The sequence below is a fragment of the Syngnathus leptorhynchus genome, chromosome 10 (assembly GCF_054491065.1).
Source record: "Syngnathus leptorhynchus isolate UIUO chromosome 10, UIUO_Slep, whole genome shotgun sequence".
NCBI lineage: Eukaryota > Metazoa > Chordata > Actinopteri > Syngnathiformes > Syngnathidae > Syngnathus > Syngnathus leptorhynchus.
Genome location: NC_141204.1, coordinates 4,312,350 through 4,337,274, shown reverse-complemented (window position 1 = coordinate 4,337,274; position 24,925 = coordinate 4,312,350). Strand labels below are relative to the sequence as shown.

At 44.1% G+C, this 24,925-nt stretch overlaps 1 protein-coding gene across 14 annotated transcripts in view; it reads right to left on the bottom strand.

The window, feature by feature from the left end:
- Positions 1 to 879: 879 nt before the first annotated feature.
- Positions 880 to 24,925, bottom strand: part of wdpcp (WD repeat containing planar cell polarity effector) — a 51,473-nt gene continuing 27,427 nt past the window's right edge. For 5 of the 14 annotated variants that reach the window (XR_015067344.1, XR_015067336.1, XR_015067343.1 and 2 more), the window contains 10 exons: positions 22,123 to 22,262; positions 20,367 to 20,558; positions 16,270 to 16,873; positions 14,333 to 14,509; positions 14,101 to 14,224; positions 13,210 to 13,273; positions 7,312 to 7,444; positions 5,794 to 5,880; positions 3,795 to 3,855; positions 2,878 to 3,415 (listed from right to left, as the gene is read on the bottom strand). Coding sequence is in view for 1 of the 14 variants with exons in the window: in XM_085921365.1 (XP_085777491.1) it covers positions 5,245 to 5,303; positions 5,794 to 5,880; positions 7,312 to 7,444; positions 13,210 to 13,273; positions 14,101 to 14,224; positions 14,333 to 14,509; positions 16,270 to 16,873; positions 20,367 to 20,558; positions 22,123 to 22,262 (1,580 nt within the window). In the remaining 13 variants the exon portion in view is untranslated. Of the gene's footprint in view, positions 1,983 to 2,877; positions 3,425 to 3,781; positions 3,856 to 3,893; positions 5,304 to 5,793; positions 5,881 to 7,311; positions 7,445 to 13,209; positions 13,274 to 14,100; positions 14,225 to 14,332; positions 14,510 to 16,269; positions 16,874 to 20,366; positions 20,559 to 22,122; positions 22,263 to 24,925 lie in introns of those variants that run through there. The other 9 variants (XR_015067347.1, XR_015067346.1, XR_015067340.1 and 6 more) reach the window with 9 other exon arrangements.

Here is a 24,925-nt window from a genome sequence, read left to right as displayed (position 1 = left end):
GACGTCACTCGAACACAGGTGTACCTGATTACAGGCCACTTCATTAGGGAAAGCGCTCAACTGAAAAGTGCCACACCCGCCCTCACCCCCACTTTATGATTGGCTGTTTGATCTGTGACGTCACTCGGACACATTATTAGGTACACCGCCATTTTCAGGTGTACCTAATCACAGGCCACTTCATTAGGGAAAAATCATGGTCAAAATTTAAATGAAAGTGAAAAGTGCCACACCCAAACAACCCCCCACTTTCTGATTGGCTGTTTGATCCGTGACGTCACTCGGACACTCTATTAGGTACACCGCCATTTTCAGGTGTACCTAATCACAGGCCACTTCATTAGGGAAAATTCATGGTCAAAGCTTAACTGAAAGTGAAAAGTGCCACACCCAAACAACCCCCCACTTTTTGATTGGCTGGTTGATCTGTGACGTCACTCGAACACAGGTGTACCTGATTACAGGCCACTTCATTAGGGAAAGCGCTCAACTGAAAAGTGCCACACCCGCCCTCACCCCCACTTTATGATTGGCTGTTTGATCTGTGACGTCACTCGGACACATTATTAGGTACACCGCCATTTTCAGGTGTACCTAATCACAGGCCACTTCATTAGGGAAAAATCATGGTCAAAATTTAAATGAAAGTGAAAAGTGCCACACCCAAACAACCCCCCACTTTCTGATTGGCTGTTTGATCCGTGACGTCACTCGGACACTCTATTAGGTACACCGCCATTTTTAGGTGTTCCTAATGACAGGCCATTACATTAGGGAAAAATCATGGTCAAAGTTTAACTGAAAAGTGCCACACGGAGTGGGAATTCTATTAACAATGTACTTGAACAAGTGAGGGAGTCGAACAAAAAGTTTGCTTGACATTTTTAATGCAGGTGTACCACATTCCATTAAGTTATTTTTTTTACAAAATCTTAAAAGAACTATATAAAACATATTAAAAAGAATTCTGCTCTTACTTTATATTAACTTAACAATGTCAGGTTAGTTAATTGCATGATTGCGAGGTCAGGTAATATTACAACAATATTCCCTGAAACCAATCGTGTTGCCACCCTGATGACTGCGCTTATGACAAATCATAACATGTTTAAAAAAAAAAAAAGTCTCAAGAGAAAATCTGTGTTCGGGAAACACCAACCCTGTTGATACTCCACACACAGATCTATTTATACTAGACAGGCTTGTCCTTTTTACCTCAGCTGCCCCTTTTTTGGTCAGATTATCAAAGTCTGACATTTTGCTTTGTGTTGTGTAGAAATCATTGCAAAAAAAATGATAAACAATACAATACAAACAGCAAATAATCCAAAATAAAGCAGATTGTCAATATAATATTCATGTAGATTTGGATAAAGGTGCCAATACAGGAAGTTTTTTTTCCCTCAGTTTGATGGTATCAATGGAAGCACTCCCCAAGTAAAGAATGGTACCACCCGTCTGCTGAAGAACGAGGACGGAGCCTGATAACAGTCAAGCCTTGGGGGAGGTCTGCGCTTCACTAAGTGACTGCTGAGTAATTAGATATGCTCACAAACAACACTTCTAATGGTGGCCTCAAGCTTCTTCACAGTGCTGTAAGTACACAAATCCTCGGGAAAAAAAGAAGATGAGCAAATAGCGGCATATCAATGATTATGTAGTCATTGATGAACTGAAAGATGTGCTGCCATTTTTTTTAAATAATTGATCAAATGATGACATTATTTTATCTACCTAAAAATGTATTTTGTGGTTAAATGGGACCATTGGCCAACAAGAGGAAGTTTTTCCTTCGCTTGCATGTTGAGAATTGTTACTATAATCATCTCTTAGGACGCTGTTGCGACTTGTTCCCACCCTGGGGAGGGACGCTTGGTGGTGAGTCTGGTTGTGGTTGGCCTGGGGGTGTCAAGAGGATCTTCCTGTTGGTGGACGAGCTCATCTCCAGATGTCTGTCTGTCTCACATGTACGACATGCTTCCCTTTTGACAGACACGGAGACACAATACAATTCAGTGATGCACAAAAAAAAAACAAAAAAAAACAACCCAGAAACAACAAATACAAAATGGACACTTTTTGTCACCCTAGCCTGAAAACTAAATATGACTAAGGCTACCTATGTTGCCCATATTTTAAATGACAAACTGATTTTCAAATTTCAATATAGCACAGATATTTTCCCAAAGCATCCAAAGAGCATACGTTTGATGACACAATGAAGTACATAATGACACAGAGCTTCCGCAGACATGAAGCAGCCCTGAGGGCGGAGGGGCCATCATTAGCACTGATAAATCCCACCATGTGACGAAACGCTGCAGGCTGCCTTCATTAGCAAACACGAGTGAGTTAATAGCACTGATGGACCCTGTTAATGCCACCCTCAGACTGTAACATCGTTTAATAGCATGTCAAGAATTAAACAGTCGGCATCGTAATCACTCAATGGGCATCGTGCTGCTCATTCTGGTGTGTTCACCTCGGCCACCAGGGGGCTGTAAAATAAACATACAAACTTGATCAATGCTTAAAATGGATCTAAACTAGCCGGGAATATTAGTTTTTTTCTGCAGAGGATAAAGAATATATGCATGTACTGTAATACTCTGTCTGCATTTTTTATTTCATGATCATAACATCAATGGTAGTTTCGTTAGCTTTGGATTGTGTGTTAGCATTATAATTTGTAAGAAAAGGTTATAAAACTGCTACTTGCTGAGAAATTGGCTGCCCCCTAGAGTTAGCACATTCCACTTAAATTGTTACTCGCAACTCAAGACCCAAAAAAATAAAAAATCTTTTCCTAAACCGTCAGGTTGTACTTTTAAAAATACATTGACTCCCTTTGACTGCTGTTAAAGAGACTTTCCCCCCCCCCCCCTTTTGGAATGTCACAACGTCTGCGGCGTGTGGTCTCCGCAGAGAGAAGCTGAGGCTGTTAAGCAATTTTTGCAGCTGTCAGGTCAAACAATCAGGACACGACGGCGTGTGAAGGCAGCGTGACAGGCCAAACACGGCGTGCACTGGATGCGTACATAAGAGAAGTATTAGTATCAGTCACCAAAATGGAATTCCTTTCACGCGGCGGATTGACTCGGCGGAAAACCTAGCACGATTTTCCCCTTTTTTTTTGCCACGAAACAAACAAACAACAGAAAAAGAAAAGCGTCCTCGCTGATCTTCTGTCCATTTCCAACCGTGGCTCCTTGTATATGCTTTTTTGGGGGGGATGTAAATCCTCTTAGAATGCAAAGTAAATAGATTAGGATACAGTCGGGGATTAGGCGCTGTCAGATTAGGCAGGCGAGCGCGCCGCGTCGACAGCTCTGACACCGGCATGGCGGATGCTCAGGAAAGGTGCCACGCTTTAACGTCGCCGCTCGGCTCCTGTTCATGAATAAAACTGCCGGCCCTAATCTCTCTCACACACACACATACACACACACACACACACACACACACACACACACACACACACACACACACACACACACACACCTTGAGCAACATTCAAGATCAGTAAGGCAAATATATTGAATCGCGTGATTAATGCTTCCTAATGTGAATAATTGACTTTTTTTTAATATCACACTTTTTTTTTTCCACACTATTTGGTTTCAGGTCAAATTTCAAGGTGAACCTTGAACCTTTTTAGGTGAACTACATTTAACCTTTGAACTTTGGAAGGCCAACTGTAAGGTACTTTTTGGTACAATTTGCAACGGTGAAATTCACAAGAGGCCTTTGATAGATTTTCCTGCCCCTTCTCCTCACTTACTTTGAATCTTTACCTTTTTCTCCAAGTTCATTTGGGAGACAGCTTCTGAAGCTCTCGTTCATCGTCCTTGCTTCCTGCCAAAGAAAGGCGAGAGAATCATGAAAACACGCACACGCATGCGCATGCGAGATGTGTGAGCATACTCATTGAAGATTCCGCCCTTGCCGGTGTTTAACTTATTGTCACTCATGGTGATCTGTGCGCCCGTGAGCGTTTTGCATTAATAAGCTTGTGATTGACATTAAAACCCTTCCGCAGACGTTTAAAACAATGTGACGCAAAATTGCCTCCATTAGCCTTCAGTCTGGATTATCAAACAGAAGCGTGACAATTTCCCATCAGTCTGAAAATTGGAATCATTTGATAGACAAAAAAAAAAGCTTGTAGTGAGGTAAAACCCACTTTGTGTTTCCAAAGCACTCCATTTTAGTTTTAATTTGTTTAGTTTTTTGGTTTGAAATGCAAATGTCCAATATATTCGTTAACTAAGTTGTGGTCACATGTTTGAAAGAACAATAAACACACGTGAGGCACATCTGAAGTGACTTGACAACAACTTTCCGCAAAGTGAGGCCACAGCTCGTCAGGTTAGCCCGCCGTTCCTGTTTATTCTTATTTATATTCCTGCGACTCTTTCACCTGCAAAGGTTAAGCTGCAGCCTGAGATAAGGCATGTATGTATGTGTGTGTGTGTGTGTGTGTGTGTGTGTGTGTGTGTGTGTGTGTGTGTGTGTGTGTGTGTGTGTGTGTGTGTGTGTGTGTGTGTGTGTGAGACACAACACACAGATAGTGGTGTGTGACAAGCAGACACACACGCATGCATAAGCACGCCGGTATCGGTATCCTGGCGACGGAGGTTGTCCCTTGACTGTTTTTTCTGTCAGCACTGAACAAAAACAAACAATCCAAGTTCATAAAGTCACATGATGTCAAAACAATACAAGACTCCCTATGGACTAGGGTCTATTGGGTCATGATTGTGGTCTTTGGATTTTGGTCGCTGGACTATGGTTGAAGGACGGAATTATTGTCTGTGATGGTTAAATATACAAACTGTGGTTTCTAATTGCTGATTAAAATGAGAAATAGACGTTAAGTTGACAGTAGGAACAAAAACAAGCTGAAGCGCAAATGTGGCTGAGAGCGACAGAGGCCGGCGGGCTTCAAAGAAACGTTGGGCTGCATCCCAGATTCGCCGCTCAGTCTCATTCGGCACGGATGTGGATTTTAGGATTCGGGGGGGGGGTAGTGAAGAGCCCCCTCCCGATTGCCATTGTGCCAAACGCTCCAACAGCTAAGCTGTCGCTTGCTTTGCATGAGAAACAAAGAAAGTGAATCTGAGAAATGATTACAATGGCGGAATGCTACAACAGGAGGCGCTTGATATACAACCTTTAAAAAAAAAAATATTAAGGCATTGGCTTTTTGAGCGTCTCTCTCTTTGGAATGAGCTTTTCTTGGCCTCAGTCAGCAGGCGAAGACTCGGGGGCAGCGTGTTGCCAACATGCTTCCTTTAAAGAGTCTTTATGAAAAAAGAAAAAAGAGCTTAGCATCTCTGCCGCTCTGGACCTAAATTGGCCGATAGGAAAGGATTTTGGACAAGCTTAGAGCAAGGCCGGGCGGACGGAGTCATCAGTCAAAGAGCCGCCAAACGTCTCGGGAGGACGCAAAGAACACAAATCCCATATAAACACTCCAGCGCGGATGCTCATAGTTGCGTGTTTAGTCACACTCTTCATTGTATTAAAGCATCGGCGGTGGCGCTTTGAAAGCACCGCGGTGGACGAGCCAGAACCGATACGGCTTTGACATTTCAAACGTCACCGGAGACGAACCACGACGACGTTTGCTTTCACGCACATCGTAATGCGCGCAATAATGAAGCGCAAAAAAAAAGCAGCCCGGAAGAAGGCTGTGTGCTGACAAAAAAAAAAAAATGTAGCCCTATATGTGACAGTATAATACAATATAGAAGAGTTTTGTATGATACAATGGACAGACGTGCAACTTACAGTGTTGTTTTGGGAGCGTTTGAGTGCGATATTCTGGTTGAACTTTGACCTTGTACGCACTCACGCCGTTCCTCTCTTTTGCAGCATCTAAAAATATACATTAAAAAAGGATTTTTCGCTTTTCTGATTTTTTGTGTGATTTCATGACAAATATTAACAATTGTTTTCATTCAATTACAACAATTAGCATGACATGTGTTAACATATACCATTCAAGTGTCATCTTTTTTAAAAAATTTTATTTCACGCCGTGACAACCACTCAGCGGAGGTTGTGCAAAAACAGCAAGTGGGAATGCCAAAGTGTGAAACTAACAGCTGTTCTTTGGGGTTCACGGCGGAGCTAACAGGCTTTTCGACAGAGTCGACGTGGATCTCCAGATAAAGCTCTTCTTGTCCCGACGCCAGCGCGGAGGCCCGGCGGCCGCGTGGCAACTTCACACGCAGGAGCTGCGTCAAAGCCACTTGGCTCGCGCTCTTGGCAAAAAAAAAAAAAAAAAGGCGACCCAGAAGAAAAAGCGATAGCGTGAAAGAGAGAAAGCTTCGCCTCCCACTTCTGGTGCGGCTCACAATGGCGTATCTGTGCCCATCGCTACACTTGTCAGCCGGCAGCCTTTTCTGAAAGGGCCGCCGTCGCTAAGCTAAGCTGCGCCGCGATTCCGCCATTGTGCGTTTTGAGTGCACGCTTTACAAAAGGACGCGCGTGAACGTAAAAAAAAAAAAAAAAAAAACATCCCTCGGATCCAAGACGCAGACTCAAGATGGCTGACGAGTCTTGAATTTCAGATGCAGGTTCCTAAAAATCAAATAAATTCATCTGCGCGGGTAATTCTATAAAAAGCGATGTGTCCCAATACTTTTGGCCTTAGAAGCTCAACAACTTTTTTTTGCTTCCTCCGCCTGGTTTCCCCGATGCCGTATTTTGGATCCAAGGCTAGGCCGAGCTGCAGGTGGACCAGACAAATCATCGAGGAGACAATTAAGAGGCCGGGCAGCGCCGAGCCGGAGGCGTGCGACCTTATGCCGCCGAGTTAAACGCCGCCAGGCGACACACTTTCATCCACCGAAGGACTCATCAGACATGCTCGTCGAGTTTACGTGCGGAATGAGAACGGCGCCGGGTGAGGAATGGCGAGTGTGTAGTCAGTTGATCCTCTCTGGTATGTTAGCTCTCCGGAGGCTCTGAAGAGCAGCACAGCTTAAAAACTTATTTTACCAGTCTGGAATTTAGCACTTAGCGACTAATTAGTTACTAAAGGGGAGGCGGTCAATTTGTTTGAAACTGGCAATCTATGCTAAATAAATTTGAAAACACTTCACTGCTAGATATTTGTATTGTTTATCATGTTTGAAAAGGTAACAAAGGAAGACAGATTTGAAGACTATTTCAATATATCACACAATATTGGAGCAAATATTTGAATTACAACGTAATCGCCATCTTTAGACGCCAGTGAGGCCTTTGAGACTGTGACTTATTTTAAGATGTAAAGAGGGGAAAAAAAAACGAGGAAGTCACCTTCAGCGTCTTTCCGGTTAATCACAGCGATTATTTCCTGGCTGTCGCACGCTTCCGCCACTTGGTGGGCCTTCCTCTTGGCCACCTCCGCCAGCACCAGCTCACCCTTATCGCCTGCTACGTAATGGAGGTCCTTTGAAGGTACAGCGAGAGAGAAAGAAAGAGAAAGACACGTTAATCTAAAATGAATCTGGGCCGGGGTGACAATACTTGTCTTTTTTGGGGAGGAGGCATGGTAAATGGGGTGTAAGGAGGAGGAAACAGATGAAATGGAAAAAGCAGATGTTTGAAGGCCAACATCAGAAGCATGGATGAAATGTGGCTTTTTCCTGAGGAAAACTTTGAAATCAGCCTGCTTGCGTGGTTTTGAACTGCGGCGGGATGTTATCTGTCACATGTAGGAGGCGGGCGGAGTTTCAACAGTAATAATGGTTGTTTTTTTGCAGAGGATAAAGAATACATGGCTGTGAGTATGCTTAGATTATCTGTCTACATGTTGCTCCACCATTTGTATTCAAGGAGCTAATTAATAGAATAATTATTTATGTAGGGTTTCATTGTTTATTATCTATTTGTTTTTTATTCTATTTTATTTCTTATTATTTTTATCTATTATTTTATTATATACTTTTTATTCATTTTATTATTTATTTATTTATTTTGCATTTAGGGGAAAAAAAATCCTCCATTTACTGGAATTGAGTAACACTTTAGGGAAGAGAAAAAAAAAAGCCATTATGGAAGTTCCCAACAAAGGGGGAAGACAATCAAAACCTCGCCAAAGTGACTTGGTGTGAGAGTGAATCACATCCGGGCCCCCACAGAGGGGCTGCCGGGCCGGACGCGGGGCCCCGGGGCCCATCAAAGGCTGCGGCATGTTGAGGAGAGCCTTTCCGCATCAGCGACATCACACGGCCGCACCGTGGCGACTCGGAGCTCGCCGCGGATAACCCTCAGCTGCTCCAGGCAGCGCCCAGCTGGGCCTGCACTCTGCCCTAATACCCCCATATTGGAGGGCCGGGCTTTTGTGCCCCCACAGGGGCGAGAGGACGAGGAGGAAGACGACGGAGAGGAGGAGGAGGAAGAGGAGGGCTGCCGCTTGCCACAAGAGATGAGGCGCAAAGGGGAACGCGAGCCGGAAAGAACGGGAGGAGGGGGTGAGCGGACGGCAACGAGAGAAAATGGAAGCGTATGAATGGGAACAGATTGGGTAATTATAGAGCGGCGTCTACCCTCTGCGGCAGCCAGTTAGGGAGGAAATGTGAAAATGGACGACAACAAAATGGCCTCAATGGAAGCTCAAAGGAGCCGAGGTGGCGGAGAGCACGCCCCTCAATTAGACGCCAACCAGTTTCACTAATTGATAACGGGCAAAGGGACTCATTGGTTGAACGATGATGTCACAATAACAGTGAGTGTTTTTATCATAACCATTTCAAAACTTTTTCCACCTTCTGTAGGGAACTCAATTAAAAAAACGCAAACTTTACACATATAATCTAGCTGCATAAAAATGCACACCCTGTATCTAAAGCGTAAATATCGCCAGGTGGTCAATAACGTATCGTCACGATATATTATCGATATAAATTTTGAAATGAACTGTAAAATATGGACATTTAATCTCCTTCAGTGCTAAAATATGTTTTCCCTCGGCAGGGAAGGAATATTGCGTGACATAGCCAACAGGACAATATGAACATTTGAACGCGGGTCGCTTTATTCCAGCTTAGCGCCTCGTAAAGCCGTCTGGATGGCGGTGGAGAACGAGAGAAAGGGAAGAAAACAATGAACAAATGTGAAAAGAGAGAGAAAGAGCGAGAGCGAGAGAGAGAGAGGAGCGTATCAAGGCGACTAAGCGGGGATAACAGTAATACTGCGCATAAAACCATCAGATATTACACCTCTTATTTCCCGCCGTTCAAACGCAACACTAATCTTATTTATACAAGAGCTTTAGGGGTTAGCTAACAGCGGCGCTGATAAAGAGACCCATGTTTTAGCGGGCCCGTTTTTCAGCAAAGGGTGGGCCGGCGACGGCGGGGAGGTTGCAGGCTAAGAGCCCAATATTGACTGATACACTATTTGGGTGACGTCCAAATAAATGACGGATTAGGTTAACTGGCGCACATTAACGGGGCAGCGCGTCGCTGTCAAACTGGATCAAAAATGACGATTGGTTGCTTTTATGGGATTTAAGCCGCACTTTCGCTATGGCTTTTATTACCGCAGCCAAGGAGGTCATGATCTGGGGAAAAGTGCAGGCGATTGAGTTTGTTTTAGAAATACTGGTGGACAATTTGGGGATGTTTCCCCTTAGTTGCTCAGTGAATCTTGATGACATGGCGATTTTTCTTTGGCCTATCATGTAGCATTGTTGTTGTTTAATAAATATAGTGCAACATTTTGATTGTCGGTGGAAGAATTTTTTGCATTATACAAAGGCTCGAGAATAAAAATGCGCTGATAAGATTTAAATTGGAAAAAACACGGTGTTAAAATTGTGCTAACTGTTGATCATTATTGAATTGCTGCACGGGTTGTTATAATATTATCATATTTTAATAAGAAATGGAGCATGACAGTTGGTATGAAAACACAACAAACAAAACAGAAAAATAAATAATTTGCTATTTTCGGATTGTAATCAGTGATGATGATATCAGCTCTGTATTTATTTTCAAATTAATCTATTTTTGAATAAAAACCCACAAAATCTTTGTGTCAACGGACTCTCGACAACACCCAACAAAAATGCGCATAAGAGAACAAAAAGTCCCAGTATCAATAAACTGTCACGGTCGAGGGCCTTAAAACATTCATTTGACAACTGCATGGATTTACGCATATTCAAATGAGCGCCGCAACAAAATAAATATGCGAAACTACAACGTTTCACGATGGACTTTTCTTTTATCTTTAGCTGACAAGTAGCTCTGGACTCTCACCAAACGCTCAAGTATGCAAATGATAAAAAAATACATTTACACTAATTAACGGAGGCTTAATCCCTGGACATGCGCAACACACACACATACATACACACACACACCTGTTAGCCTTGTGTTTAACTAGCACTTGTATCAGGCCTTAAGGACGTTCATAAATGCTAATTAGTCATCCAAGAGACAACAGAGAGCTTAATGGCGAGAACGTGTGATACTAGCCCATCATCCAGCCATCCGCCGCTATCAAGATTGCGGCGTAGGATAACTGCGTAAAAACAGTGCTCGGGGTCGGGATGGCGGGTGGAGGAGGGGCGGAGGGGTGTCAAATGAGCTGGCATCAGATTGTGCTATCACGGTTTTTGATTTAATTAACAAGCGGGTAGCACAAGCTAACGAGCTGTGAAGAGATCAAGTGGGGAAAAAAACTTGAGGAATTATCTAATTGCTTATTTTAATCATTATCAAAGGCTAATTAGTGATGATAGAACAGTGCCAACTATAATTCCCCCCATAAAAGAAATAAAAAATAGAATGCACTGGTCGCTAACCAATTGTGGACAAACTCATGTTCGGACATTTTTTTCCTCACAGAGCAATGTTATCAAAACAGGTATTGTATATAATTACGGGTAACAAATGAGCTAGCATCAGATTGTGCTATCGCGCAGTTTTTGATTTAATTAAGTGTGTATTAAGCGGCAACGAGCCGGGAAAATTGCAGAGGGAAAGAAAAAAAAATGGAGGAATGACCTTGCTTATTTGATCATTATTAAAGCTTGTTAAGGGGGGTGACAGAACATTAACAATTATGACCCCTCCAGCAAATATTGTGAATGACTCAGTAACCCTTCCCCAAAAAGTACCTCTACTAGTACCCCACCATGGACTCTACTCAAACACCCCCCTTCACCCACACACACTCCCGACCCCACCTCCTCCATCCTCCCCTTCAATTTGGGCCGACACTAAAGTGTTTCACTTGAACAAAAGCTTTCTTCTTTTGGAGAGGAGCTCCATTGTTAGCGGTTAACAATAGTGCTCGGGGCGGGATCGGCGGTGGGGCGGGGAGGGGGTTGAGTATCATGCTGGGTCATCTGCGTGGAGTGTGCATGCATTTTAGCTAGTCGACCATGCGTTATTGAGTTGTGCTGGCAAGTTAGAAGTCGGAAAAAGTTGGGTGAGGATAGGCTGGGTTTGGGGGGGGGGGGTACCCTCATTAACTCCCCCCCCTCTCCGTCCCCCTCGAACAGCGCAGCCCAGTGGTGTCGGTCAAGCGTCAGGTTAAAGCAACATAACAGCCTAATTAGAGCGAAAGGTGAAATGTCACTGCTGACTTTTGCTGCTCGCTTGATCACTGAGGCAAAAAAAACAATGCTAGTGGCTAAAACCATTTCTATTGAGGTTAAAGGCGCTGATCCATGAGAAGCTCAATTGCCATACTTTGTGTTCTACACGAAGAGCAGCAAAAAATATATAATTATGGTAGCTGTGAACTCAAATTAGCAAATTAATAATAAAGAGCACTTGGGAAAATAGTGAGCACTTTACTGCCATCCAACAAATGATGCAGCAACACATGATAAAGAACACTGTAATAGTACTCACAGTCATATATTCTTTATTCTCTGCAAAGAACAACTAATATTAGTGCCATACTGATGAGCTGAGAAGAGCTGAGTCTCTTCTTTTATCTGTTTTATCCTGCCCCTAGGTGGCCATAAACTCCAGTAAAATGGCCGTTCAGTTATTGCAGAGGCAAAAATGGTTTTAGTTATTGGTAATTAAAGTTCATGACATCATCACTGTATGTTTTGAAATACACTAGAGAGTGTTATTTATCTTTATTAAAATACACACACAAATATTTTGTTGATTTTTGCAGAAGGCTGAAATGAATTACTAGCATTACTATTTATTTCAAACTCAAGGCACCCCTGTAGATCGTATATCGAGATTAATTTACAAAACATCTTGCCTCCTAAGAAATTAGCCTACATTTCTGACTTCCTTGTATGAATTCATATCCATACCATCGACTACCCCCCTTCTCCTCTTTACTTCCACAGCACCCGCCTTCACTTCACCCTTTCAAGGTCTTGGCTCCATCTTTTCACCGTAACTCGGGCTGCGCATTAGTGTTTCGAAGCAAAGGGGGACGGGATGGGGGGCCCGAATGAGTGAAAAAAGAAGGGGGTCCGCCGCATGGAGGAGCATTTCAGCGTGGAGTGGAAGAAAGAGGGCGAGCCCGGGGCCGCTGAAAAGGCGTCCGTCACACCTGCTCCCCCGACACTTGAATGGGTTACAAGTCAAATGCAAATAGGGAGTAACGAGGCCGCGAGCTTGAATAGAGCGGCGAAAGAAAGCGAGGTCGCACAATGCCAACGGCGCCTCTTGAACTTCATGTGAAACTCAGGTGGCAGCGCACCTTTATTGTAGGCCATTTTGTGTTTGCCGCTTCACGAGTGAGAAGACGAGCGGGCGGCAGAGCGAGAGGGAACGCGTCCGTTCATTAACTCTCGTTATTGTGTCACCGATCTGGATTGGATCACTTTATGCTGGCAGCTGCTGCCATTCACAAGCTTTTTTGGCTCATAATTAACGGAAATAGTCGCTACTCAAGGCGAGAGGCCTTTTTTTAAATGACAATTTCTCAAGTGCAAACCTTGGTCTTACCTGTTATTATTTGTATTCACTTTCATTTCAGTGTAATGTTCTTTTTTTTTTTTTTTTGTGGGCGGTGAATGAAATACCCGAATCCCTATTGTCAATTTTCGTTGCTAACGGCTAGCTGCTCAATGTGAGGTACAGTAAGTGATCAACTAAAAATAAATAGTAATTTGCCACATATTGTATGTATTTAAAAAAAAAAAAAAAAGTGAGTTTGTGTGTATCATTGAGAAAAATAAAAAGTGTTTTAATAACTGTAATAACAAAAATGACTGTGGCTCACCATGAAAAGATCTTTGGCTTGCAAATCGACGGCAAGCAGGAAGGCCTTCTCAAAGCGCTCGTATCTGAAAAAGAAAAGAAAAAAGACAAATGTAAAAATCTCAAATGTATCAATCAAAAAGAATGAGTACATTGAATGAGCTTTTGAAACGTATAGAAAGCAGGCGAGCCAACAGCTAAACTTGCTTCCTGTAGTCAAGCGCCAACTATGAAACAAACCAAACAAGGGAAAAGATGCTTGGTGGGTGTGTGTGTCCTCTTTCATTTGATGTCGACGGAGAGTGAAAGAATGTAGGTGGGCGATAAGCGAGGAGAAGGAAGCGATGCCAAATAGGAAGGGTGGGGGAATGCTAGCAGCGGGCGTGAACAACGGCGTCCATTTCAGTCAAACGCACGCCGACAGATGCCGGCATGAAAGGAGGGCGCAAACAGGTGCGCTGTGTTTGAAATGCGCATCGGCAGCAGGACGAGACGACTTGAAACGGGAGTCATTTTCTGACGGACCATTTTTTGGAACGTACTTCTGGCGGAACTTTACAATCATGTAGCCCCTACGAGTCATGTTGTTACTTGAAAGATGACTTCCAATGTTCTTCTATGCCATAATTGCACAAAACGATTTATTGACAAACATTTTTAAATTAACTGTTAAATATTAATTGTATAACCATCATTTTTTGTCAGTGAACTACCCCACAAAAATGTATTTAAAAAAAAAAAAAGTAGCAAAATATTTTTAAACAAATTATAAAAGCATCATTTAAATAAAACTGAAAAAAATATCTGTTAAAATGTTAGTTTTATTATCCAAACGAATTGAAAGAAATATATTTAAAATTCTATTCCAATTCTCTTCACTGTATCTCCCAAACTATGGACAAGTTGTTTTAACCTGAGAAGGTGATGGAAGAAGCGTCTGGCGTATTTGTGGACTGACTCCTTGTATTCTGCCGTGATGTCTTCGGGAAGAGGCGTGGGCGGGGCATAAAACGTGGCCAACGCGGCTTCTAGTTGCTCTGCAGGAAGCCATCGCAACACCATAAAATACACCACAGTCCAATCCAGTCCATCAGATCTGTGCACGTCGATGTCTAAAAGATACAAAAGCCAGCGTTGGAGCTCACCCTTAGTGCGAGCGTCCAGAGGCAGCCTCAGCAGGTGGTTAGCGATGGCGCTCAGGCCTCGCCAGCAACGGTGGGCCGCGGTGCTCCAGTCCATGGCCTCCAGCACGCCCACAGCTTCCTGCACCTGACCAGCGCGTAGACGCTGCTGCAGGACCTGCACCGGGCCCAGCCGGACCCCTGGCACACAGTTACATTAGCATTCATGTTATGCGAGTTGGATGTGACGAGTTGAACTACATTCAAATATGTGAATTAAAAAGATACAAGAAAATGAACAAGGAAACTTAAAATGATGAATTTGACCTGCCTTATGCATTTATGTTTGAATAACGTTTGGCCAGAGGTGCTTGATTGTGCTTTTCTTTTTGTTCCATGTGTGAGCAGATTAGAAAGCTATTGAAGAATGAAACAATTAGCTCTGGTAACCTAGCCGCTAGCGCCAGCATGTGTATGTATGAATAGCTTTGGCTGATGATGATCTATTTTGCCCTAATCAGATGTTTTTTTTAGGAGGTGCCCACATTCACACTCATGCTGGAGTTAAAATGAAAGCAGGGTGGATGAGCCTTCCAATGTTTCTCTGCATTCGTTTGAGTGTCAAATTAATAGAGGAAGGCGTCTGTGTGATTATTTGTGTGTGTGTGCGTGTGAGGCGGAGACGAGGCAATTAAAATGACAAGCTAGCAATTAGCAAGCCCCAAATCCCCTACAGACTGTGCTAATGTGTGTAAATACATCTGCTGTAGTGTAAATGTGCGTGTGTGTGTGTCTTCGGCAAGAAAACGAAGACAACACAAACTTAACGCCTCGCCTGGGTTGGGGAAACTTGGAAAATCCACTTGGCTTGAAGCCCTAACACTAGCTTGAGCCCCAAATTGACATCCTAATATGGGCTTTTTGAAACCCTAATTCGTATCTGTAACCCAAATCTGAATTTAAAGCCTGAAGGGGTAGTTTAGAAGCATTTTAAAGATTTCTTCACCCTCGGTTGCGGGTGGTACTGACATCTCCACTGCCTTCTCCAGTTGTGGATAGACGCCAAGGTGAGTGGGAGTCTTGCTCTCAGAGGTCATTCAATAATGGCCCCGGGTGGGCATTGGAGGGAGACGAGGGTTGCAATTTGATAAAGCAGTTTTCGGATCAATCGTTGGCGGTGGCTTCGTGCTCCCTCTGGGTCTTGGATAAAGTTTGCCAATCAAAACGTGGTCACGACGCACACGCGCAAAAAGTGTCACGCACACTTCTTTGATTCTTTAATGATGAATTGGTGAAAAACATGTGGCTTTAATGTGAGAGGAGTAACTGTGCATGTAAGAGAGTGTGTGTTTGTGTACGAGCGTGAGAGAGAAGACAAAAGTGTGTGAGAGGAGGAAAGATGTATGTACGTTTGTTTGCATGCATGGAAAGGGGAGGGTGTCCTCTAACAATGGCGTCGCCTCCTCTGATCGCGTGCCAACGTTTTGATGAAGGAAGCTAGCGCATGTCTTTTTCTCCATGATAATCCCGCCACCAAACACACACACACGTACGTGCGTGCGCACACTCTCACAGACACACAAAGTCATTGATTTGTTTGTGCGCACTTCTCTGTGTCGACTCCTTTGACAAGGCTCGCTACATGACGGAGTGAAGAAAGACTTGGCCCAGCTCCAAGTTGTGTGTGTGTGTGTGTTTTATTCCATAAGAGGAAAGAAGCTCAGTGGCGCAAACCCCCACAAACACATCAGCAAACGCCCACCCGCCCACCTAGCCAGCCGCCCTCTGCCTGCACAGAGATATCTCATCTGGGCGCACACGCGGGCCAAAAATGGGTCTAAACCAGAAGCAGTGATGGAAGAACAGCAAGGAAAATACTGGCAATGGGAATTAGGTGAAGCTATCAAACATTTGGCTATTGGGATATAATTGTGTAAGTCTTGAATGTGTTAGCGACATACCTAATTGTAATCTCAAAGCTGCTAGTGGTCCCCCGTGGAACACCAGCATCATGGTATTCGCCTCATCGGTGCCTCCTTCAGGACCGGCGGGCCACAGCAGTCCCCGCAGGGCTCCGGGGCAACGCAGGTGTCGGGCTAGGCTCAGCGTGGCGGCGGGGTTCACCTCCTCGGCCATCAACGCCACCTTGACGGGCGCCAGGCCCAGGTCAAAGAACATTAACTGGCCGTCTTCGGTCGCCGCAACCGCCAGAGCTCCGGCCGGATGCCAGGCCAAGAGGTTTGGCGGCGAGGGGCTGGAGGTCCGCAGGAACGCCCCCCGACGCTGGTCATACAGCACCAGAGACGAGTCGCTGAGGCCCAGGAGGAGCGCGTTTTCGCTGGGGTGGTGGGAACAGGAGACGGCGGGGGAGGGCAACGGGATGCGGGCGGCGGACAGGCGGTGCAGGCGTCCTTTGGCGTACTCGTACACGCAGGCTTTAGCCCAGGATGACTCCCGAGACGCTTGGGGTCCTGCGGGCGCTTCCACGGTCAGCAGCTGGTACGGCTGAAGATGACTGAAGGTGCAAAGCAGAAGGTCACCTTCTGTCTGTATTGAGCTCAGGACCTTAGGGGGAGAGGAGACAATGTTGGAGATTCAGATTCAGGGTTCAGATCAAAGTTAGGATTTCCACAAAGGGCAACTTCAATTCGGTTTCATGTTGAGTCTTTGGAGCCAATGTTGGTTTTGGGATTCGGGTGCCACCCACTCAGCAAAAAAACAGAACCTCCGAAGCTGCGTTGGGCCAGAGCCAAGCTGGTAAAGAGCAAACTGTCAATCAAGGACGCCAATGATAAGCTTTTCATTTTCAACTCAAGGTTAAACAAGAGCAGCTTCTCCCCGAGCGCGAGCGATAAACAAACATCATCTTCAAACATCCTCGGCGGGGCGACCAACGACCACAAACAACGAGCCTCGCTCAATGTGATCCAATTGGAAAGGCTTGACGCTTTAAAACGAGGCATCTGGATCACAACCAGCTGCCGGGTGAGCGGCTCAACACTTGCGCAGTCACTCGGCGGAGCTTCGCGGGGCGCATCTTGGTCTTTTTCTTTGGGGGGGGGGGTTAAGAATGAGGCCTGCACTGAGCGTGTCGGCTTTGGCTAAAGCACACCGTTTCATTTTGCCGTGTGGACAGAAAGACGGATCGCTTGGTAAGAAAGCTGCCTGCCTGCATGGCGGCCACAGTTTGTATTCTTTTGGCACCCATCGCCAAAAAGATACTTAAGAGGGCTCGATTTGGACTGGTCTATGATATGATGACGCTCCTGAAAGTTTGAATCCAATGCTAGGGTTTGAAAAACCACCCCCCAAGAGCTTCAGAGAACGCCGGTGAGCACCTGAGTGCGATGACAAAGTGTCGACGAAGGCGTAGAGGACAGAGATGCAAAATGGACGCAGACAGGACGCAGACAGGACAGCCAGGCCCCCGCTAAGTAGCTTTTCTCCTGCTTATTGGTTTCAGTGACTGCTCAAAACTATTCTTCCCTATTCTCCCTCGCTCTTCCTCTCTCGCTGGCTGGCACAATTCCCCCCCCCCCCTCCCCCCCGGACCCCCTCCGCAGCGTGAAAGATAAAGCGGACGGGCCCAAACTGTGTGGCTGGCCCTTGTTCACAGCAGTGGCCTTTTGAAGCCAATTTTCCAGCTCACGGAGCAGAGAAAGACGAAGAGAGACGGACGGGGCTGCGGCGATGGAGGCACTCGGAGGAGAGTTGAGGGATGATGGGATGGGCGGGGAAGAGAAGTGGGGGGGGGGGGGGGATTCTGGAGGGTGGGAATGGGAAGTTTTACGAAGGGACACTCGGGTTCGAGACTACGTAGTTGTTATCTTCAAATATGTAGAATACATTTCAAAAGACAACTCTTAATATTTTGGAAAAATAATAAATGTGACGTGCTGGAGGAATGGGGAGGAAAAAAAATTCCACCTTCCTCCTTAGTCTAAACTAATTGTTTTCATTTAAGGTGGATTGTCTTTTTAAGGGTGTTTCTTGTTGCGCCACCACGCAGTGCAGCGCCAAAGTAAATAGTAATTAAAAACGGCAAATAGAGATCAAGCAAGTGCAGGGAAAGTGTTTGGCGACAGATAACTGGAGGGGGGGGAATAAAAAGTACAAACACGCGCGTGTCGGGAAGAAAACATTCGTCTGCTGTTTACATTTCATTAGGAATAATACAGCGTGTGTGTGTGTGTGTGTGTGTGTGTGTGTGTGTGTGTGTGTGTGTGTGTGTGTCTTGGTAGGATTGCTGATGAGAGGCGTGAAGGACCATTAAAAATATTTGCAGCTGCTTAAGGGAAATCATTTGAGCATTTGGACAATTTAGGCTGATTAATCCATTGAATCAGATGATATTAACTATTTTAAAATGGTTAATTATTGCCATTTTTTTACTATAAAACATAACCATAAGATAACACTAATGTCATTCAAACGCCATCCCCCCAAAAAAAATCCACCCAAAAATTACTATATAATTTTTTTGCTCTTGTAATGTTAAACAAATACTAAGGAACATAGTATAAATGTTTTTTTAAATATTCTGCATGTAATTCAAATCTTTAGTGTCATAATTGTTAAAACCAAAGATTATTTTTTTAATTTATTGTTTAATCATTAAGCCAATTCATCGCTTAGCGGAATTTTATCCCGCCAAATATCGGTGCGGCGCTAATAAAAAATGTTGCTAACTTAGCATGGTACTGTGATCACTGTGCCCGTCTGTTTAGCGGAGCGGGGAGAAGGACTGTGAATAAAGACCACATAGGGGATGAAATCAGACTTTTACAAATGCTGAGAGACTGGCTAGAAAATGGGTTTAGCGCAGCAGATAGCGCGGCGGACAAAAGAGAAACATATTTGCGAGCTGGGAGCCATTCAAGTTGCTGGCGTAAACTGCTCGCTTCATTTCACGCTGCGCATCGGAGAAAAACTGACAACAAATGCTTTCATTAGATGCAGAAGAGGGGCCGCCGTGTTCTTGAAGGAGGGGAGGGGTGGGGGATACACGGCAAAGAGGTGAAGGAGTGTGATAAAAAAATTCAAATAGATAAAGAGGCGACTTCGCAGCATCTGCTTTTGATGATTTCAATATTCATGTGTTGATTGGTAACGCTCGTCCTCGCTCTCGCCTCCATGAAGTGAATATTTAAGAGCGAGCGGCGCCGAGTTAAGCCCCTCGTCGGTAATTTAGGATCTTTCATGTGTTTTTTTTTTTTTTGTTTTTTTTTTTTTGTGGGCACGGGGCCAACTGGCTGATGGGGAGGGGTCTCACCAGAGGCCGGGAGCATGCGGGGAGGGATGCTGCGTGTGGGCGTCGCGCTTCACGCCGCAGCGCCGGCTTAGCCACTGCTCCTGCATATTCAAGGCGCGGAGGTGCGACGAGCGAGGTGCCACCCTATAGGTGACGAACATGCCGACACCCACGCCACACACGATTGCGCGCCAAAACAGCGCCGTTGTGTTTGTGTGCTCGTACAGTGTACCCACAAAAAAAAAAAAACGACACCAACGGCACTGAAAGGAAACATGTTCATCTTTGGGGGAAATGTCTGTTATCCAGACAGCATTTACTCTCGTCTGCAGATTTGAATACCTATTCTGATGCAGATATAAAAAGTCTACACACCCCGGCTCAAATGCCAAGCTTAAAAAAAAAAGGAGACTATTTCCACCCGTTTTAATCAGTACAACTCAATCATTTTTGTTTTACTGTTCTCTAAAGGGAAAGTAAAAACAAACAACCGAGACAATGTGTTTGCATAAGTGTTCTAAGAGACTTTTCCGTGCATTATTTGCTTTCTGATTGGTTATAAAACTTCCTCCGAGTACCTTCATCAGCTAGCACTATTGATTCTGAAGACCCTGGGTAGATAATAGTGACGTGGCAACGCATCCATCCATTCGCTACACGGCTAATCCTGTTTAGGGTCACATGGTACTGGAACCTATCCCAGTTGGGCAAAAGGCGGACAACACCTTGAACTGGTAAGTCAATCGCGGGGCAGCTTATATATTATTCCATATTATTTAAAAAAATCTGAGTGGCTATTATTGTCACCTTGAGGCCTTCAGAGGGTAAGCAGCTGAGCAGCACCAGGTCGTTCCCGTGTATATTTTTGGAGGCCCAGGACCACAGCTCACGATCGGGACTCGTGGACCTCCACCACAACAGTGCCGTGTCCTCCGTACAATTAAGAGCCACGCCTTGGTGGAGGCGACACGCCCACCCTGCCACCTCCACGCTCATCACCTGGGCCAAGACACAAATGAAAATATTACATCAATTGAATGGCCCAGCTCCTGGTGTGCGTGTTACGCATTGCTTGCAACATACGCAAAAAGCCCACCTCACCCCCCACCTTCTCCACACTAGATGCGCACGTTGCCCTGGTTCAGTGGGCTAAGCTGGAGGGGAGTCGAGGGAGGGCGGGAGGGCTAAACTAATCCGGCCCGGCAGAAAAGTGCTTTCTGATTATTGCTGACCAGCAAACGCTAGAAAATATATAAAATACATATATATATCTAGCAAGAAATGAGAGGATGTGTGCGCAGGGTAGATATAGTGTGTTATTATTAACCCGATGATTCCCCCCCCCCCACACACACACCATTTTCCCAATCTGTCAGTGATCTTCCATTCAGCGGTTTTGGGCAACACTTTGTTCCCTTTATCATCTGCTAGGCTGCCATCATTCTCATTCAGCCTCACACACATGGACCACTGAACCTCAGATCTTACACTACGACACTAAAACATGTTTTTTTTCCCCATAAACAAATGTTGGTTTATGGAATGTTTTTTTTTTTTTTTTTTTTTTTTTAAACATCCTGCTTCTGATTTCACAAGTGACTGCTCTTCTCTTTGACCCGAAACCTCTCATTGATCTGAAAAATTCAATTTATTCTACCTTTCTTTCCCCCGCTCTCTCGCTCCAGTGTGTGTGCTCATCTTTTTGATGTGTCCTTCGTTCATTCACTCAAACAAGCTTTAGTTCACTTCCTTTAAGCTAATTGTCTCCCACAGTCCTTTTCTTCATTGTTGGCAACGTGTGTCCTGGCTCGCGGATATAAACAAAGGTTGTATGGAGGAGTGCGTTTATGAACGAGCATTAGCGCCTAAACTATGCCAATAAAACATGTCTGACATTTTGAGGTGATTTACCAAGTTAGGTGAGGCTTTCTTCCCCTATAACCAAAAGTGCCAGGAGAGCTAATTATCGTCCGGAGCGTGGCGGACCTTCCTCAAAAATATGCACTTCCCTATAAATTAGCTTGACAGAACAAAAGCCGACATTAATAATGGAAGATGAAAAATAACCTGAGAAAATGCAAGTAAAGAGGATGAGCGATTTTTGGAGGGGCCTCAGGCATGAAAATCCAAAAAGCATTTACAGGAAACATATTGTGGCTCTTTCTCGGTGCTAGGGGCTTTTGTCAAATTTTAATTAAAATGATAAATAAGTTACATTTAAATGCTCAGTTTAAAAAACAAAAAAAAACTAAAATTCACGTTAAAAAAATTAATAAAAAATTCAGATTCAAATTAAAGATCAAAACTGAAATCACAATTAAAAAATTAAAAATCAAAATTTAATCGTAAGTATCGTTTTTTATTACCGCGGTGATCGGGCACATAGCTAGGTGGTTCCAACGAGGCAGGCAACATTTACTGGCAGCCCAGTGTGCAATGGCAAAAGTGAGGCCATCAAAAATACATTTTCACTGGATGAGGCAGCATTTCATCACCAAATTTGTCAATTTGGGGATTCGCAAATGAAGAAGTGCATGTAGCGGACACAGCTCCATTGCCGTACCTTGATTGTGGCGGGCGAGAGCTTGCCCGCATCCCTGCCAGCCTTGGGGGAGGAGTCCTGGATTTTCTTGTCGAGGAAGATGGCGGTTACTTGGCTCTGCTTCGGGGAGGACAGCACAAACACCCTGTCGCCCAACACCGCTGACAAAAGAAAACAAACAGAGTGTTTGCATTATGTGTCAGGCTAGAAATTCGGAGGCCATTTACGATACTTTTGTCCATTTATGCAGTACCACTGTTGGCCACTCAATCTTCTTCCCATTGGCTTTTCTCAGTTTTTTTTCCCCCACTTCTCTGCTTCTTGTGTTCTACTTCCTCCTCCCTTTTCCGTTCCACAAGCTCCAAGGCGTTATGTTTTTTTGTTACTTTGCGTGGAAAACGCACTGAATCCTGTTCAACTCTTCAGGAGCTGCATGGAAACGCTGATTAGCAATTAAGACCCCCCCCCCACACACACACACACACCTCCACCAACACCACCCCACCTAAACACCCCCACTCTCCTTCAAATTAATCTGTTTATGAAAGCAATTAAACGGTAAAGGAGGGGAGTTTTGGAGGGAGGGGGGGGGGGGCTGTAACACATGTCTCTCAGATATGCTGCTTTGAGTTGAATGAGTAAGGCTGCACCCCGAGATTTGGAAATCTAACCCACAATTAACCACGCTGCGTATGTGTGTGTGTGTGTGTGTGTATTTATACACACAAGGGGCGCTGCTATGATTACACTTCAAATGAATTTCAAATTAATATGCAAATATTCCAAAAGGATATGGTGGAGGGGAGGGGGGGGGGAGCTTGAAAACGCGAAGAAGCGAGCGACGTAAACCAGGTCAACCACCAACTGACTGTCCCTGTATGCCCAAATTTAGGATTATGGAGCATTTGTGCACTCAAAATGGCCTCCGGGTTTAAACGCCATCAGAACACAGACAGTTACAAGTCGAGCGATGGCTTTTGGACATAACGGTTAATGCAGTATACTAAGCATCTTTGTGATAGATTAAAGGCAAATCAAGTTAAATGCAGTTTAGTATTGATCTCGACGGGTGTCTATAAACGGGATTAGGATTAATCCCATTGGTTCCCAAATGAAAGAGAGGATATGAGAGCAGACTGCGCATCCAATGTGAGACCAGGTGGCTGTTGTGGATTTAAGAGTCCAGACGGGCGTGATTAAATGCACACGCATAAAGCCTGTATGCACATACGTAAGGCAGCCATGTTTGCAAAAATCAACATATGCTGACACACTCACGTATGCAAAACATGTCCTCGGAATATTACAGCTTTATTTACATAGTACATCTTTCTGCTAAAAAGGAAAACTTTGTTCTAATATTAAAATATTTTTCCTAAAAAAAAAAGACCAAAAAATTACTTAATATTGAATCTTTTTTTAAAACAATAATTTATTCAAATTTGGGGTTTTTTCTTGCAATTTTTGGTTTAATTATACTTTCTCTTAAAAAATATGACTTCATTCTTATAATTTTGTAATTTTTCCTGATATAAACAAAATTTTATTCACCGAATATTCCATGTTTTCTTTTTGGAAAAATACAACCTTATTCCAATCATAATGTGTCATAATTTCATTACAAAATGAGACGTTATTATATTACTATAAGGTTTGTGGTCAAATACAACATTATTCTGAGAAATTGGGTCTTTTTTAGAAATAATAAATGTATGAATGTATTCTAGTAAATGTATGCACAACGCCCTCAAAATTACATATACAATAACAAAACACAAAATTCCACAAGGCACATTCGTTCCCAAATGAAAACGAGGATATAAAACCAGACTGAGCATCCAAAACGGGACCAGGTGGCTGATTTGGTATTAAGCGTCCAGACTGATATGATCCTCCACAGCCATGTTTGCAAAAAAAAAAAAAAAAAATCAACAAATGCCAACACTCGCATATGTCATAAATGCACACACTCACACCCTGCGAGCATAAACCAACTTTATCCAAGTTCACACACAGACATACACACAAATGCACAACACACGCACGCACACACTGGAAGGCACATCCCCCCCGTAAATCCATTTAATTCCATCTCTTGAGCAGCGTGTTGACATAAGAGGCCAATGGGCTTAGCCAAAGCACATTTAAAACACCAGTAAATGAAACCGGCTATGAAAAATCACTTAAGGACGCTTAATCGCGGCGCACACGGGCGGCTCGTCAGCCAAAAAGGACGGCGCTAATGCTTTGATGGCGCAAACATATGTAATCTAGCCCTCGGTGTGATGCAACGGAAATACGGCCGCAGAGAACGCGGACAAAGTTTAAGAAAGGAGAATAATCCGGCATTGTTACGCCACGGAGGCATAAAAGAGGACCTGGCTGGAACAGAGTGGCTCTTGCGAACAAGTCTGGTGTTTAGCTTAATCCGTCCGGTGCAGAAACGGGATTATCGTCCGCATTCACAACCTAAAAAGGTTCGTTTCTATTGCAGGTTGAAACAAAAAGGGCAGCTGGCAAATGGTGAACTGAATAAAGACACAAAGAAAGCGGGAACATTAAAACCTACAATTTGTTTTTTTTAAACAATTTTTGTCATATAGTGTAAAAAAAACAAAAAACAAAAACACAGTTATTCTCATATTGCTTGTTTTTTTTGTGCTCTGTATTTGTATGGCTCAAACAACACATACGCACACAACTACAGTATAAATTGTGTGTCTTAATTTCGCGTGGCACGTGTACTCCAGAGTGTTCCTGCTCTGATTACCTAAGCGAGCTCATTTAAGCGGTGACAGATGTGAGGAGAGCTTCTAACATGTTA